This window comes from Oryza brachyantha, chromosome 1 (assembly GCF_000231095.2).
Source record: "Oryza brachyantha chromosome 1, ObraRS2, whole genome shotgun sequence".
NCBI classification, from domain to species: Eukaryota; Viridiplantae; Streptophyta; class Magnoliopsida; order Poales; family Poaceae; genus Oryza; species Oryza brachyantha.
This window is the reverse complement of record NC_023163.2, coordinates 615,666-631,239: the sequence shown is the minus strand read 5'-3', so window position 1 is coordinate 631,239 and position 15,574 is coordinate 615,666. Positions and strand designations below refer to the sequence as shown.

Sequence of the window (15,574 nt, the reverse complement as noted above, 5' to 3'; positions counted from 1 at the left end):
CCAAAAACCACAAGGTTAGTAATGTGGTTTTTGGTTCCTCTAAAAACACGGTGGGAAAAATAAAATGCAAAAAAGCATGAATCAGTCCCTCCAACTCCTCATTTGCTTTCAGTGTGTTGTTTCCTTCTTTATTTAGAAGAGTGGTGGTTTCATATATAAGAACCAGGATCAGATTTGCGCTAAAAGGACAAGTTTAACAACAAGAACTTGGTTCTCATCTATTGCATATTAAAGGTCTGCAATATCGACACATTATTTTTTAACGAAACGATATTGCAACATAAAACGCTATCACATCGTAGTTTTTTTCTGAAAATGCAATAGCGTATATGATATACCTTTTTTTCTGACAGAAACGCACATGTTCTACACCATAAAATTCCGGAATTCACCTGGGGCCTGATATATCTGAGGCTAGAGGTGGAGCTGAGGCCACAATTTCATTAACACCAAAGTTTACTGGAGTTATTGCAACAAAGTCATGGACTATGTTAGTTTCGACACTTATGGTGCCTTCCAAGACTCTGACGACCTCAGACATTTGAGGCCTTCTTTTGCAATCAATCTGCAAACACCACATTGCAAGTTTCATCATCTGAATTACTTCTTGCCCGTGTGCTTGCATGTCACTGCTGTGCTTGTCAATCAAATCTACCAACTGATCACTCTTCACCTTTTCTTGCAACAAGGTAATTAGATGGACACTCTCTTCAGACCGGGAACTGTCAACGTTCCTTCTTCCGCTGATGATTTCCATGACTACTATGCCAAAGCTATATACATCAGCCTTCTCCGTGATGTGAGATGTCAGCCATTCAGGAGCTAAATATCCAGGTGTGCCTCTCATTCTGGTGATCACTTGGCTCTTATCTCGATCAATGAGCTTGCATAGCCCAAAGTCAGAAAGTTTAGCATTGAAGTTGTTGTCCAGGAGGATGTTTTGTGGTTTTACATCCAAGTGAGCAATTCTCTTCATGCACTCCTCATGAAGGTAAGAGAGACCTTTGGCTACATGAGTAATAATTCTGTATCTTGTTTCCCAATCTAGAGGAGGAGGAGGAGCAGATGGAAAGACAACACCTTGCTGGTGATAGATCCACCTGTCCAAGGAGCCTCTGGGCATATGCTCATACACCAAAAGCCATTGCGATTTCTCTGCACAGAAGCCAATCAGCCTCACTAGATTGATATGGTGAATGTTGCCGATCGTCTGAACCTCTGCCAAGAATTCTCTCATTCCCTGACCACTTCGATCCAAGCGTTTTACCGCGATCCTTTCGTCTCCAATCCGTCCCACGAAAACTGACCCAAATCCTCCTTCACCAAGCTTGTCTCTGAATCGATCGGTTGCTTCCTGTAGCTGCTGAAATGTGAACCTCTTTGGCATTCCTTGGAAAGATATCTCCTCAAACTCTTGTTCCTCATGCACCTCATGGTGCTGGTGCCGACGTGTTCTTCGTCTGATGATGATATAAGCTGTAACAATGGTGAATACTGAAGTGGATCCAATTACAGAAATTACGATCCCAGCAATAACCTTTCCTTGTTTGTTACTGTCAGGAGCAGCAATGGGTGCAGGAATTGATGAGGTGAGATCAAGAGGGGGGCAGAAGATGATGTGGTAGTTGGTGCCTGAAGGGCAAGTGAACACGGGGCTGGATGCGTCGCTCCTGGAATAGCTGTAGGCGTCGGGGCACATCCTCACGAATGGAAGCGAGTAGGTGGTGGGTTCGCAGGTGATGCTGCCGTTCCCGGTGCAGCAGTACTTGTCCTGCTTGAACACTCTGCACGCGCTGTTGCAGCCGCCGTGCGCCCTGAGCTCGCCGGGGCACTGCGCCGTCACGTTGGCCGGACAGCGTGGCCCCTTGCTGCACGGCGGTGGCGGCGTTCCACCCTGGTTGAGCTCCGGGAGGAAGTCCATGGGCACGTTGAAGCCGTCGACGAGGGAGATGTCGAAGAGGTCCTGGCCGTTGGGCTGGTCGAGGGAGAACTCGGCGAGCGTCTGCGGCGGCTCGCCGTAGCTGGCGCACGACAGCGCGCCGCCGCAGTCGCCGGTCAGGCACGTGCCGTTGCCGCCTCTGGCGTCGAACGAGCAGCCCGTGCGCGCCCACACGCGCCCGGGAGCGGTGCCCGCCGGCACGTCGAGCGCCCACGACGTGCCTGGGTCGAGCCGCATGCCGCCGCCCACCGGCACGGCGGCCGGCCACACGGTGAAGGGGCATAGGTTGGTGATGTTGAACGCGGCGGCGGCGGCGTGGTTGGTGGTGGTGGTGGTGGTGGCGGCGACTAAGGCAACGAGCAGTAGAGGAAGGAGATGGTGGGTGCAACAAGAAGTAGCAGTAGTAGCTCGTGCCATTTGTGTCGTGGTTGAAATCTTGAGCTGTAATGTAATTAACACGTCTCTTGTTTTGACAGGGTGGAAGAAGATGAAGAAGAGCAGGTAAGCTGATCATCAGTATACAAGTTTATTATGTGACTAAAAAGTCACAAAATGAGTTCAGCCTCACCTCATATCCATAATCTGTTTATTATATCGTCCAACTGGGCAGGTTTGTCTGTGATCCTTTCTCTGTCAATTGCATATTCAGCATACGGCCACTCAGCTCATGAACACCATCTCGGTCACTCAGTATATATTTCTGTCCAATTTTGTAGTACTAAATAACCCTTCATACTTCCTAGATAGGTACGCAGTACTCCATCTGTCCCTAAATATTTGATGCTGTTGATTTTTTTATATATATTTGACTATTCGTTTTTTTTAAAAAAATTTACATAATCATTAATTATTTTTATATCATTTTATTTATGGTTAAATATACTTTTATGCATATATATATAGTTTTACATATTTTATAAAAAAATAAATAAGATAAATAATAAAAATGTGTATAAAAAATCAACGGCATCAATGATTTAGTAACAGAGTATATTTAGGATGGTGGGAATAAACTACCTGTTGCTTGAGTTGCAGGGGAGTGTCCATGGTCAACATGTTGAACAGCTCAACGGCCTAAGGTCAACCACCTACCATGTTAGAGCAGTGACTGGTTTGGTTCATAATTTGTCTGGTTTTCATGAGTGCCAGTAATTTTTGCCATCAAGAATTTCTTAATTAATTTAGTCCGCGAGGCATGGTCTCTTATCATGTCGCCAACATCCTTCAACGCCACGTTGTGACTGGGATGTCGTCATTTGTAATATAATTTCTACCATCTGCTAGCTGACCAGAGCCGCGTTCTTTTGAGCGAAAATGTATGAGTTATTTAGCGCGAAAAAATAATAATAGATTAAAAATTATAAAATATATTAATATGATTTTTTAAAACAACTTTTTTATAAAATTTTTTTTAACAAATAACACCGTTTAGCTGTTGAAAAAACACGCACGCGAAAAACGAAATTTGGATTAAGAAAGTGCTAGCCGAACGCACCTCATCGCAACAAACAAAAGGTACTATTTATAAGTTTGACGAGTTGGATAGCTGGAATTCAACGTTTCTCATATTTTGTTCTTTTTAATTCATGCGGAGAAGTATGGTTGTATATGCCATGGTTCTCCGGCGAGCGGCGGCCGCCGGCCGGAACACGAGAAGACGGCTGGTTCAACTCGACAGCGAGCGAGACGGTGAGTTCAACTCGTTCTCGATGACGAGATGCACGGTCTTGATGAAGGCCCAATTACGGCGAGCTTTTGGTGGGCTGCGTATGGTGCATATCTCTTTGGGCTGACAACTTTTGCAAAGGAGGATAGTTAAGGCCCATCATCGCTGCACCGAGGCCTAATTCCCCTATATATTATGGGCCGGATGGATATTGCCTGGCTTGCAGGCTTTGGTTGGGCTGGAACGGGATTCTCACCCACGTCGGCCCGGGATGCGATTACGTAAATTAATTGCAACCGACGAAAAATTTCACCCCATCTTTTCTATACTACTTATACTTATGAGCTAAAATTTAAATCTTCAACTTTAAATTTAGAGTTTTTTCACCGAGTTTATTTTCTAACCTTCGCTTTTAGATTGCTAGGAATACGTATATAAAAGTTTTATTCACAAATTAATTTTTGTTTGTAAATATACCCTCTTTGACAATGGCTTTCACTTGACCAAATTTCACATGTCTTCAGAACAGAAATGCCATGGAAGCACGTGTGCCACAGAAAAACAGGTGTCATCAAACTGGACCAAATTTCTGCCCATATCAATGTTCATCAATCAAAACACATTATTAGTTCACCTTTCTATGCAGCACAATTCGTGCACTGCTGAAAGATATGCCCACCTGAAGAGATCAGTGAGAAATGTTCCATAGTCCTATTAATTTTCATGTCAACATCTATAAGAAACATCCCATATTGTATAAGCATGGACTGAATATATCCATGCATAAGCTGATAAGCAGGATTGCTTCAGTCATCCTCTGTGATTGAATTTGACTTTGATGCAGAATGGCAGCAAGAATCCATCTCAGAGATATGATCATCCACACCAAAGAAAGGTCTCGGAGGAACCTGCAGGTTGTCAGGGTCATCAGATTCGAGCATCTCCACAACCTCGCTCATGGAAGGCCGTTCACTCGGTTTCATCTGAACGCACCAGAACCCAACAATGCACAACTTCCTCTCTACCCAGTGCATAGCAACATCCTCTGGAATCTTGCTCGCTTCTTGTCGAGTTAGAGAATCATACACCAATGCTGGGTAATAAGGATGAGCTGAGTTGGATGCATGCTGTTCCCTGTTCCTCCTTCCACCAGAAATGTCCAGCAATAACATCCCAAAGCTGTAAACATCGGCCTTGCATGAAATGGCGCCAAAGCTTCGAGATATCATCTCAGGAGCTATGTACCCTATTGTTCCCCGTGCAGCACTCATCGGCACCAAGCTGTCATCCCTGGGATACAGTTTGGCCAGCCCAAAGTCAGCAACTTTTGGAGTGAAGTTGCTATCGAGAAGGATGTTGTGTGGCTTGATGTCAAAGTGCATAATCTGCATGTCACAACCATGATGCAAGTAGTCGATCCCTCTAGCAATTCCTAGAGCAATCTCGTTGAGCTTGTCCCAAGACAGACTCTTCTCGGGTGAGAAAATGTACTTGTCTAGAGACCCACAGGGCATGTACTCATATAGGAGAGCCCTCCTAAGTTCCTCTGAGCAAAACCCAACAAGGCGTACCACATTCACATGGTGTATCCTGCTAATGGTGGAAACCTCACTGATGAATTCTTCTCCATTGCACATGGAGTTGCTCAGCATCTTGATAGCAACATGACCATCACCAGGAAGGAAACCTTTGTACACAGAACCATAGCCCCCCTGGCCTAGCTTCTCTCTGAAATGGCCTGTGATTGCAGTAATTTCTGTGTATGCATACCTCTTTGGACCAAGAGCTTGCTGCATCTGGAGAAATTTCTCTACTGCATCGATGGATATCCTTTGTTTCCGGTATTTGTAACCAAGGAAAGTCAAAACAGTCAGTGGTGCCAGGATGAATCTGCATAGTACTGCACCAGGAATTGAATTAGATTGTATTGATAGATTGGGTGTAATTACAATAGTTTAGATGAAGGCATATTTCAAGTACCTATAATGCACTTAACAATCTCTATGGCAAGTACCAGAATGAGAGTAACCCACACTTGTGCAACATTAGAGTAATCATTAATTACACATCCCAAAAATTCCATCTCAGTCCCAATGACGGCAGAAGTCCAGTTCTGAATGTTCCTACTAGATATTTGCCCCTTGAAGTTTCTGCAAGAAAACAAAAAGGATATAAGTTTGATAAGATAATCAAGAAAGCGAACAAGTGAAAGCCGTGCCAAAACTCACTGGAATGTATCTCTTGCACATGCTTTGATGACTGGAGAATGACTCTGGGATTTAACGCGAGGAAACAAAACAGGAAATCCATTCCTCATGAATCTTACAACATCTGCATAGCTTGCATAGTCTGGTACATTCTCTCTACTATCATTCACAGGAATCACAGCTAAGTACCCACAAGAAGGCTCGATGCTTTGAACATAGTAAGAGCTTGGTGTAGTCAAGACATAAACAAAAGAACTATTCCCACTCAAGCAAGCAACAGGCATGTACATTCCATTGTTTATCACCCGTGAGCAATTCAGAAATGTAGCCCACCGAGCTGCAACAATGTACAACTCAGTGTCAATTTCATTGAAGTAGGGAAAGCTATTCCACAGTGGAAGAGGACAGCTGCTGTTGTCTAAATTAGCATCAACAACCCAAAATCTAGACTCATTATAGGAGATGTCAGTCACAAAATATTTTCCAGTGTTGATGTGAATTATAGCTCTTCCATCTCTGCAATCTAGCTCATAAGATTCAACACCACAGCCAAGTGGATCGCCTCGTAAACGGAAAGGGTACCCGATATCTTCAAGATGTCTACAGGAGAAAGGAATACAAGCTCGCTGTTCTTGAAAATCTGCAGCTCCACTCTTCGTTACAAGAACCCCCCAAACCCCAAGAACAGATAGTATATTCAAGGCTTGAAAGATACCAGGGAGAAAGAGTGCGCCCCAAACCCAAATGGCCATGGTCAGCTTCAGAAACTCATGATCGAACAACTATGAAAGTAATACTGATTTGAAGATAGCATACTAGGCGATTAGGAAAGTGTTATGAGGCTGTATATGGGATAGAGGATGGATAAGACATAAAGCCAACTTTGGCTACTGCATTCTTTTTCTGAGAACAAGTCAAAGCTGTGTGCACTACTTTGCTGACCAATGAAGCACATGGGGCGCACATAGTCTTGCACACTCAAGTCCGTGAGACCAGACCATCCTTTCCAAAGTGGTCCTTTTTTTCAGATAATTAAATACCATTGCTGACGTAGACTGCACTCACAGAGTCACAACTGAGTCATCACTCATGACAACACCGGCGTTAGTCACTGGGGACCAAACGATAGCTAGTTGATATTTCTTCCCATGGGTTCTCCATTCTCACCTTTATTCATTGCAGAAGATGCATAGATTTCTTGTGACCTCCCTACTCTTCTCCCTTCTCAACTATGATGCCGTCATGGGCGCAGGATCAGACGAGGCAGATTTCTTCCGAAACTGTCCACCATCCCAATGCAGCGGTGATGGACCAAACATCAGGTTTCCTTTCCGTCTTGAGTCCAGTTCTTCATCTTGTGGTGCTCCAGGAATGCAGCTATCATGTTCTGGGCAAGATACTCTTCTACTGCATCCTGTTCTTGGCCTATCAAAGGTAACTGGAACAGACTATAGCTATGGTTTCATCAACATCGTCCCTCTTGCAGAGTCATGGTCTCAGTGCGCGTTACAGAAGATAATTTCTACAAATTATTCAACCAGTGTGTACGAACAGTATGGGTTTCAATATGCAAGTCTAGTAAGTTGTTCAGGAGAGTTCTTATGGAACATCACAGACAACATTTTTGGCCCAATATCTTGCCTCAGCAATGCAAGCCAGTCCTTGTACTTGGTAGCTCCCTATTTGTTTGTGTCAATTATCCCATTATACTGCAAAGTGATTTCAACAGAGATCATGCTACCCTACACTTCCAATCAAGGCAGACAGTTCGATGCAAGTGCAAAAAGATTCACTGCATTCTCTGAGTTAACATTCACTTGGTCAGCTCCTAATATCACTGATGTTTGCATCAATTGTGAACAACAACAGCGGCTCTGTGGATTCAGCTCACAAAGGAGGATAGCATTCTGCAAGCCTCATGGTATTAATATTCTGAGAAAAAAAACATGATATAATGATCATTGATTGTCCATAGTCTACGGATATTTTTACATGAATATTTAAACAATAGAAGTTAAAAAAAAACACCACCTCTACTTCCCTTCACTACTTCTTTTCTTCTTTGTTTCCTACTTTAGAATTTTATCTCAAGGGCTTTTTAACATTTTTGATGGCATATACTAAGTCATATAGTTCTAGCTGAACACTTGACCGAGGCATTTTGAGCATAGAAAGACCTATCTTGAATTTGTCTCTACGGCTATATGCCTCTTATGTGTGATAGACGATACAAGCTTAATAGGCTTCTTTTCCATTTCATGCAAAGGAAACTGTACCGTGACATTTTTTACTGCTATAATAATATGGAGCAATATATTCTATATTCTTGTGTATATTAGTATGGGATGGATCTAACCCTTTACTTCTCTGTCTGCAGGTTCAAAATCACTTGCCAAAGTTATCATAGGTATAAGATCATCTTAAGCTCATCCTGTGTTATTCTAACTCTCATGTTCCTTATGTAAAACAAGGGATAGTTAGTACATGTTTATAAATGTTCAATATAAAAGAAAATACTAATTCCCTTCATTATGATTTACCAGCAGCAGTAGTACCCACAATTGTAGTACTTACACTGGTGGTGGCCTCTGCACTCTATCTTGCTCTTAAAACTAAGAATGATGATGAGATACAACTGAAGGTTGAAATGTTTCTCAAGACATTCGGCACATCTAAACCGACAAGGTACACGTTCTCTGAAGTGAAGAGGATTACAAAACGGTTTAAACATAAACTAGGGACAGGTGGATTTGGAAGTGTATATAAAGGTGAGTTACCAAAAGGAGTACCTGTTGCTGTAAAGATGCTTGAGAATTCAAATGGAGAGGGGGAAGAGTTCATCAATGAGGTAGCAACCATAGGGAGGATTCATCATGTCAATGTCGTCCGCCTCTTGGGATTTTGCTCCGAAGGAACAAGGCATGCTCTTATTTATGAATTCATGCCTAATAGTTCGCTAGAGAAATATATATTCTCACATTATTATGGTAGTTCTCAAGAAACCCTGGTTCCTGACAAGATGCTTAAAATTGCACTAGGCATTGCCCAAGGGATCGAGTACTTACATCAAGGGTGCAGCCAGCGCATCCTCCACTTTGATATCAAGCCTCACAACATCTTGTTAGACCACAGCTTCAACCCAAAGATTTCAGACTTTGGCCTTGCAAAGCTCTGTGCAAGGGATCAAAGCATTGTCACACTAACTGTGGCAAGGGGCACAATGGGTTACATAGCACCAGAACTATACTCTCGAAACTTTGGGGTGGTATCTTACAAGTCAGATGTTTACAGTTTTGGCATGTTGGTGTTGGAAATGCTTAGTGGAAAGAGGAATTCAGATCCAAGGATCAACAGCAAAAATGAGGTTTTTGTTCTAGAGTGGATATATGAGACAATAGTCAGTGCGCAAGAGTCAGAATTTGCCAAGGAAATGACAGAGGGAGAACAAGACAAGTTGAGAAAACTGGCCATTGTGGCATTATGGTGTGTTCAGTGGAACCCTGCAAACCGGCCCTCAATGAGAAAAGTGGTGAACATGTTAACAGGAAGCTTGCGAAATCTAAAGAATCCCCCTAGGCCATTCGTCTCATCTCTAGGCTAACATACACAGAAAATCTAGTGAGCCAAATGTATCAGCATGTTAAATACAAGTTGAGCATGTCATGATGTTCATTTGCCTTCGAGGCTTAGTCTCTGAAAATTGCATCCTGAATGTAATATGTAGCTAGAACAATACTTGATTTCCAAACCGATTACTTGTCTTCTGAATTACATGGGTTCAAAATTGTTACTAATCCATCCCATTCCGTAAGAAGATAACTTGCAGTTCAATTCAAAGATAACGAGTACTAGTAAAGTAATAACCTTTTGGTACTGCCAGCTTGTTAAGCTCATGGATACACCGGTAATATTGACAGCCACAGTCCGCGCTCCGCGACATGGTGATTCTGCATGAAAAAATGGAAAAAAAAAAGCAAGATGGTCTGGGTAATTCCGCAACGAGTGATTCATTTAGTGCAACAATGCAAAGAAGGGTTGCGAACCAAGTAGGAGAGGAATAGGGCACCGGCAGCGGGAGGATCTCCACCTGCTTGGAGGTTGCCTCTGCAGCAGCAGCAGCAGCATTGGTTTAGTTTGGTTGTAGCGGTACGTGTTTCGGCCGTTGCCATGGACGACCAGCCGCGCCGCTGCTACAGGCGCCGCCCCAAGTCGAAGGGGATAGAAGAAGGAGGAAGCAGATCAACTGAAGAGCACATGGATTGCCGGAACAGTTTCTCAGCTCCACGAGAGAGAGAGAGAGCGCGCGCGCGCCTCCCATGCAACGAGAGAGTTATCTGGAGAGCCGCAGCGGCGACACCGCGGTGCTCAGCCGCCGGCGCCGGAGTCGAGAGCGCCGCCGCCACCATCGTATTGCTTCTCAGCGGCCCAAATTCTGGCCCAAGAACAAATATTTATTGGGCCGGAGCGGGATCTCAGTTACACCCGGCCCAAGGACGTGACTAGGACTTCGACTTGCGTGCAGCCCATTGATAAGGCCCAACAGTATGATAAGGCCCAATTGACTTATGTGAGGCCCATTCTGGATGGGCTGCTTTGTTTAATGCGGATCAATAAGGCCCGGGAAGGTTCATGCCACCGCAATCCGGTTGCTTCTTGTGGCCTCGGCCATGGCGGCGAGAGGCAGTGACGGCGGCGTCCAGGCGAAGGCTCCAGCTATCTTTGTGCTCGGCGAATCTACGGCCGGCGTGCATTTTGCCGTGGATCTGCACGCCGGCGGCGGTCTGGACTGGCCGGTCCCTCTATGGCTCTAGTTCGCCGGCGCGGTAGGCATGTCCCGCAGGCAGCGGTATTGCCGACCGGAGCGCCGCCCTGTCCTCCGGCGACGGTCCTTCTCCTCCTCGTAGAGAATTAAAGGTGAGCGAGTCTTCCTCGTTTTTCTTCTGTTCAGTTGTTCGGTTTAGCGCACATGCATACATTTTCGTCTAGTTACATACAGACAGACCTGTGACTCATCCATGAACAGTGTGTTTCATTACAGATCTTGAATAAAATTCCAGTTACCAACAACATCTTAAATAAAATCATCTGGGTAGCTAGGTTGGCATTGTGAGGAAAAATTAGATACTGAAATCAACAAGAATGCGTAGGATTAGTTAGTTACATGATGCTCAAATGACAATGTATATGGCTTCATAGTTCCATTACCCCTTCCACACCGTGGAGCATAAGCCTTTCAACTGCAAGATCACCAATCACCATAGTGATAATATTTAGAGTTCGTGCCAGACTTGTGAGCTATACCACTTTGCTTTTTTCCGGTCCGATTGAAAGACCAGCCGACCAGATTTTATTAAAAGAACAAGGAGAATGTTTACAAGTTACAGAATCGACAAAATGATGTCGATGCTTGGCGGGGAAACCGCATAGGCAATACAAGTAAACTCACACTGCAGCTCTAGGTGGGATTACTCTCCAAACCCATATTTCTTTCTCTGTTTTCATCGAAAAGCTGCCCAGCTATCTTGGCTCATCTAAAACTTCCTGAATTGTGTCCACCAGTCGATGGCATCCAAGCATCACTTTGCTGATACAGGGCCTTCAGAAATCGCAACACCGACAGAACCACACCATACTGGAGTTATCTTGGAGATGATGGTCTTGTACTTTGGTATCAAGAAAAAATGATATTCTTTTCACATTGGCACAAGAGCATCACTCTCCATTTCCGGCTTCTTCGTCAGGTACATAGGCAGAAACTCACAAAGTCTGCAAGATTTTCATAGCAAGTGCTTCATTTGAAATGATGATCAATTCTTGAACTACTTTGGTCTGAGCTACATAGAATGTCCAATTCCTGCGCTCCTTTTTTTCAAAAAAAAAAATCATGGCGTTAATGTTCAAACTGCTTAGCACGTACAGCTATGATATGCTTCGCACGTTTTATTAGCAAATTAGGTACGAAGCCAGTAACATCGATCACTCGGCATACCTGTGAAATAATCTTCAGCCTAGCTTGTAATCCAATCCAACTGAGTACAACCCATCCACGCATCACCGATTCACACTGATTTCTTGCGCAGTGTGTAATTCAAGCCCCCCTCTGTAAGTAGCATGATGCACATCATTAAAGAAGAGTTAGCTCGTCCATTCTGGAAGATCCAAATAGCCCAATTTCATACATAAGAACATATAAGCAACAGCAGTCACCATTTATATTAATGTTGTAAAAGCTATATCCACAAAATGAATGAAGCAAACAGGCCTAGTCACATAGAACAGATCTTCTTGGGCCTGTCTCAAACAAATAAATAGTCATTGATCAACAAATGGATGGATTGCACATCCAGGGACGGATCCAGGATTTCATGTCAATGGTGTAACATTTAATTCTCTACAATTGATCGGTCATAACTTCTAGTAGACTAATAACACATATAGAAAGCACAAAAAATTATTGGCAAGCAACAAAGCTGCAGAGTGCAGCCATTTTGTGGATGAACTCGTCTATTAATCAAAGAGCATTGTTCCAAAGATGAGGTACCATGAAGTTACCAAATTTTACATAGAAAACAGTGATACCTCGGGGTACCTCCTTAAGGATGTTAAAATTGCTCTTAATCAAAATATCCAATAATATTGAACGTTTCATCTCGATGTGTACCAGCCCCGCCACTAGAATGTGGTTTATTTTTTTTCTTCAAAAATCATTTCATTTGGTCAAATTAAATTGTAGAGCGTAAACTAAAATTACATATTATGAATAATTTCCTTACATGAACCTGACATCATGAAATATTTGAAGAACCTCAGAAGTCCTAAGCGGAGGTGGCATCAGCATCCAGAGTCCGGCCTCGAATTATCCAAATCTTTACAAAGCGCCAAACAGCCGAACCTAATTAATGATCATGGGTGATCGATTTCATAAAATTAATCGAGTGGAGAATTAGCATTACAAATTGAATGGGAAATTGGAGGATTCGGTGGGTAAGCGAGAATAACCACACATGGTCTCACTCGTTGAGACATGAGGGATCGTGCAGGATGGGAGAGAGTTTAGCTGCATGCTTAAGCTTCTCTTCTGGCACAGAAATGTCTCTCATGCAAATGAAGCAAACACAGGCATGACAAACTGCAATGCAATGGAGGCCATGGAGAAGGTAAATGGTGAATCAGCCAGCTGTTGAAACTACTAAGAATTAACTCAGTTGGACTTGGACACAGCTAACTGTGTTTACCACAAAATTGATCCGGAGATGTGTCGCACAAGCGCCGGGCAAAGAAAATCATCCTGCATCCAGTTTCACAAAATATTGCATGAGTAAATTCGAGTCCAAAAAATCATGCACGGTGAAGGAAATTGATCATGCAACTGACCATGCAACAGAAGGAAGAGGTAAAAATATGAGATTTTTTATCATTCTTGAAAAGTATCTTAAGGTACCACATTTTTTATACTAAAAAGTGTACTTGACGGTCCAACAAAAAGTGTGATACCTTGGTAGCAATTTTACGGTCCAACAAAAAGTATCTCGAGGTACCGGTATCTCGCGGTACCAAATCGTTTCTGACGGTTGGATCTAACAACACACATCCTACTCAGCTAGATCCAATGGTGAGAAATGATTTGGTACCTTGAGGTACCGGTACCTCGAGATACTTTTTGTTGGACCGGAATAAATCTCTTGTATCTTGAGGTACCAAAAATTTGTACTGAGGTATCGGTACCTCGAGGTACTTTTTGTTGGACCGAATAAATCTCTTGTATCTTGAGGTACCAAAAATTTGTACTAAATTTCTTGGTATCTTAAGATACTTTTTAAAGACAGTAAAAAAGCCCTAAAAATATACATATACCTTGTTTCAACACGGACATGGGCGTACCTGACGGCGACTTGAAGGCTTCTACCGTACCAGCCAGCATCAGCAATAACTCAAATTGTGCGACGGGATTATTAGAACCTTCACATGAACAAAAACAGATTGATGAATATAAATTCTCTATCAATTTACAACATATATAAACATCAGGCAGAGATGCACTTTGTCTTACCTTCCACACAATTAATTATGCTTGCAAGTTCCAGACCTCCTGATATATGATGCCCCTGATGAAGGATGATGCATGTGGTACTAATGTGCATGATGAAGCACAATTTTGCAGAATGGATGCTTATATCATATACCCCTTATCGATCTACTGTCTCGCGTCCAGTACTCCAGTTCTAAAATGGAACATATAGAACAAAACAAAATATTCCCAAACTGTGTAAGAAATTAAAAATGATGATTTGGAAAGAGATAAAAAAAAAGGGGGGGAGATTGAACAAGATTATACTATGCCATATGAAAATTTGCAAAACAGACAAACTAGTTTCTTGGAATTGAAAAGTAAGTGGTGTGGGATTTTGTTTACTAACCTTGAGAATTGTGCACACGGACCAATAGAAGACGTATGATTCTCATCCGACAGAGAGCTGCACCACCATTGTGGTTGAATTTAAAGAGCAGTGGTGCTCATGCCGGCTAGAGCCCTAATATAATACCAATTGGGGACGGGGGAAAAGAGTTAAGAGTTAATAAGCCATCATGTTAATTACATAAGGTTTGGCAATGCAAGATTGGGAGAGAGCACAACAGGATTTACCCTGGTAGGTAGGTAGAGAACAGTACTTTGTAGGAGAAGTATCTAGTCTGACTCCGATTGTCTTTCTCTCTCTTCTTCGAATCTTTTGTTCTTCTCTTCTTGGAATATTTTGCTTTGCTCTTCAAGTTCGCTGCTGCAGTCAGATACCGACAGCTTTTCCAGAGAGCTGGGGAGGCCTTTCTTCGGAAGCGATTTGATTCCAGGACAACGGCAGATCCGTAGCTCAGTGAGAGAAGGAAGCTGATGTAAACCTTCAGGGAGGGACTGCAGAACGTCTGAATCATAAAATGATAATCTTTCGAGGGACGTAAGTAGCTGAAGAGCCCCCTCTTGTTCGTCGCTGAATACTTTGACCCGGTCATCGCCACAGATGGATAATTTGCGGAGAGTAGGGGCGAGGAAGCTGCAGACGGGAGCAACAAGTGCTGCCGAGATACTGTCCACCTCAAGATGTTCCAACTGGAAGGCAACTTCAGGCATTGTTGCCATCTCGGCGAGTAGGTCCGCGGCAACAGAGCCCGAATTAATAATGGAGAGTTCTTTGAGACTGGATGTGATGAGAGGATTAAACCCATCCTTGGTTAGATTATAACAATCTTCTAGTCGTAGACTGGTGAGAGCTGTGAGGTTTGAGAGGAGAGCCATGGAGTATATACTTGACTCTTTGTAAATGTAAAGTTTGCTGAGGGAAGAAGGGAAAGGGTTACTAGTTGTTTGAGTTGCTTTTCCCATGTGGGAGTACCACTGAGAGAATATATTGCCACAATCTCCTATTGTTAAACTTTCGAGCGATGTGAGATTCCCAAGTCCTACTCCATCATTCACAGGCAACATCAGGTTCTTACAATCCCAAAGATTGATATACCGCAGGGAGCAGGAGGATGGGATCTGCAGTGTTACCTCCTCGTTGCTCTCCTTGGAAGTAATAGACAGCCCATGGAGAGCTGGGAAGCATTTGAATAAATTTGACAGAACCTTTCTGGTAAGTGAAAAATGATAGAGACCGAGGTCTTTAATGGAATTGAATACAACAACATTTACATCCTCATCCAATCCTCTGAAGAATGTGTCCTCGCATTCACAATCTTCAAGATTGATAAGTAACTTTTGTAGGGAAT

General features: G+C 43.2%; 3 protein-coding genes and 2 long non-coding RNA genes across 8 annotated transcripts; 1 reads left to right on the top strand and 4 right to left on the bottom strand.

Annotated features, from left to right (window-relative positions):
- Positions 1 to 350: 350 nt before the first annotated feature.
- On the bottom strand, positions 351 to 2,356 carry LOC102720100 (PR5-like receptor kinase). Its single transcript, XM_040525052.1, has one exon. The coding sequence runs from the start codon at positions 2,354 to 2,356 to the stop codon at positions 389 to 391; it is 1,968 nt and encodes a 655-aa protein (XP_040380986.1). The 3' UTR covers positions 351 to 388.
- Positions 2,357 to 4,089: 1,733 nt separating this feature from the next.
- LOC102714131 (rust resistance kinase Lr10-like) lies at positions 4,090 to 6,918 on the bottom strand. 2 transcript variants are annotated; one of them, XM_006643609.3, is made up of 4 exons: positions 6,528 to 6,918; positions 5,834 to 6,149; positions 5,586 to 5,755; positions 4,090 to 5,505 (listed from the first exon to the last, which is right to left on the bottom strand). In XM_006643609.3, the coding sequence occupies exons 1-4, from the start codon at positions 6,562 to 6,564 to the stop codon at positions 4,412 to 4,414; spliced, it is 1,617 nt and encodes a 538-aa protein (XP_006643672.1). In that variant the 5' UTR covers positions 6,565 to 6,918; the 3' UTR covers positions 4,090 to 4,411. The 2 variants fall into 2 exon arrangements, with proteins under 2 accessions (XP_006643672.1, XP_006643671.1); XM_006643608.3 differs by having other exon boundaries at positions 5,834 to 6,918.
- Positions 6,919 to 6,974: 56 nt separating this feature from the next.
- Positions 6,975 to 9,602, top strand: LOC102713857 (rust resistance kinase Lr10-like). 3 transcript variants are annotated; one of them, XM_015843146.1, is made up of 4 exons: positions 7,079 to 7,134; positions 7,299 to 7,733; positions 8,190 to 8,219; positions 8,356 to 9,602. In XM_015843146.1, the coding sequence occupies exons 1-4, from the start codon at positions 7,119 to 7,121 to the stop codon at positions 9,411 to 9,413; spliced, it is 1,539 nt and encodes a 512-aa protein (XP_015698632.1). In that variant the 5' UTR covers positions 7,079 to 7,118; the 3' UTR covers positions 9,414 to 9,602. The 3 variants fall into 3 exon arrangements, with proteins under 3 accessions (XP_015698627.1, XP_006643670.1, XP_015698632.1); XM_015843141.2 differs by having other exon boundaries at positions 6,975 to 7,733; positions 8,359 to 9,602; XM_006643607.3 differs by having other exon boundaries at positions 6,975 to 7,733.
- Positions 9,603 to 11,587: 1,985 nt separating this feature from the next.
- LOC102719820 lies at positions 11,588 to 13,765 on the bottom strand. The gene is made up of 5 exons (XR_005811164.1): positions 13,694 to 13,765; positions 13,048 to 13,100; positions 12,586 to 12,941; positions 11,802 to 11,912; positions 11,588 to 11,674 (listed from the first exon to the last, which is right to left on the bottom strand). It is a non-coding gene; the product is annotated as an uncharacterized LOC102719820 (long non-coding RNA).
- Positions 13,766 to 13,879: 114 nt separating this feature from the next.
- Positions 13,880 to 14,935, bottom strand: LOC121053610. Its single transcript, XR_005811165.1, has 3 exons — positions 14,457 to 14,935; positions 14,230 to 14,343; positions 13,880 to 14,034 (listed from the first exon to the last, which is right to left on the bottom strand). It is a non-coding gene; the product is annotated as an uncharacterized LOC121053610 (long non-coding RNA).
- Positions 14,936 to 15,574: the final 639 nt, after the last annotated feature.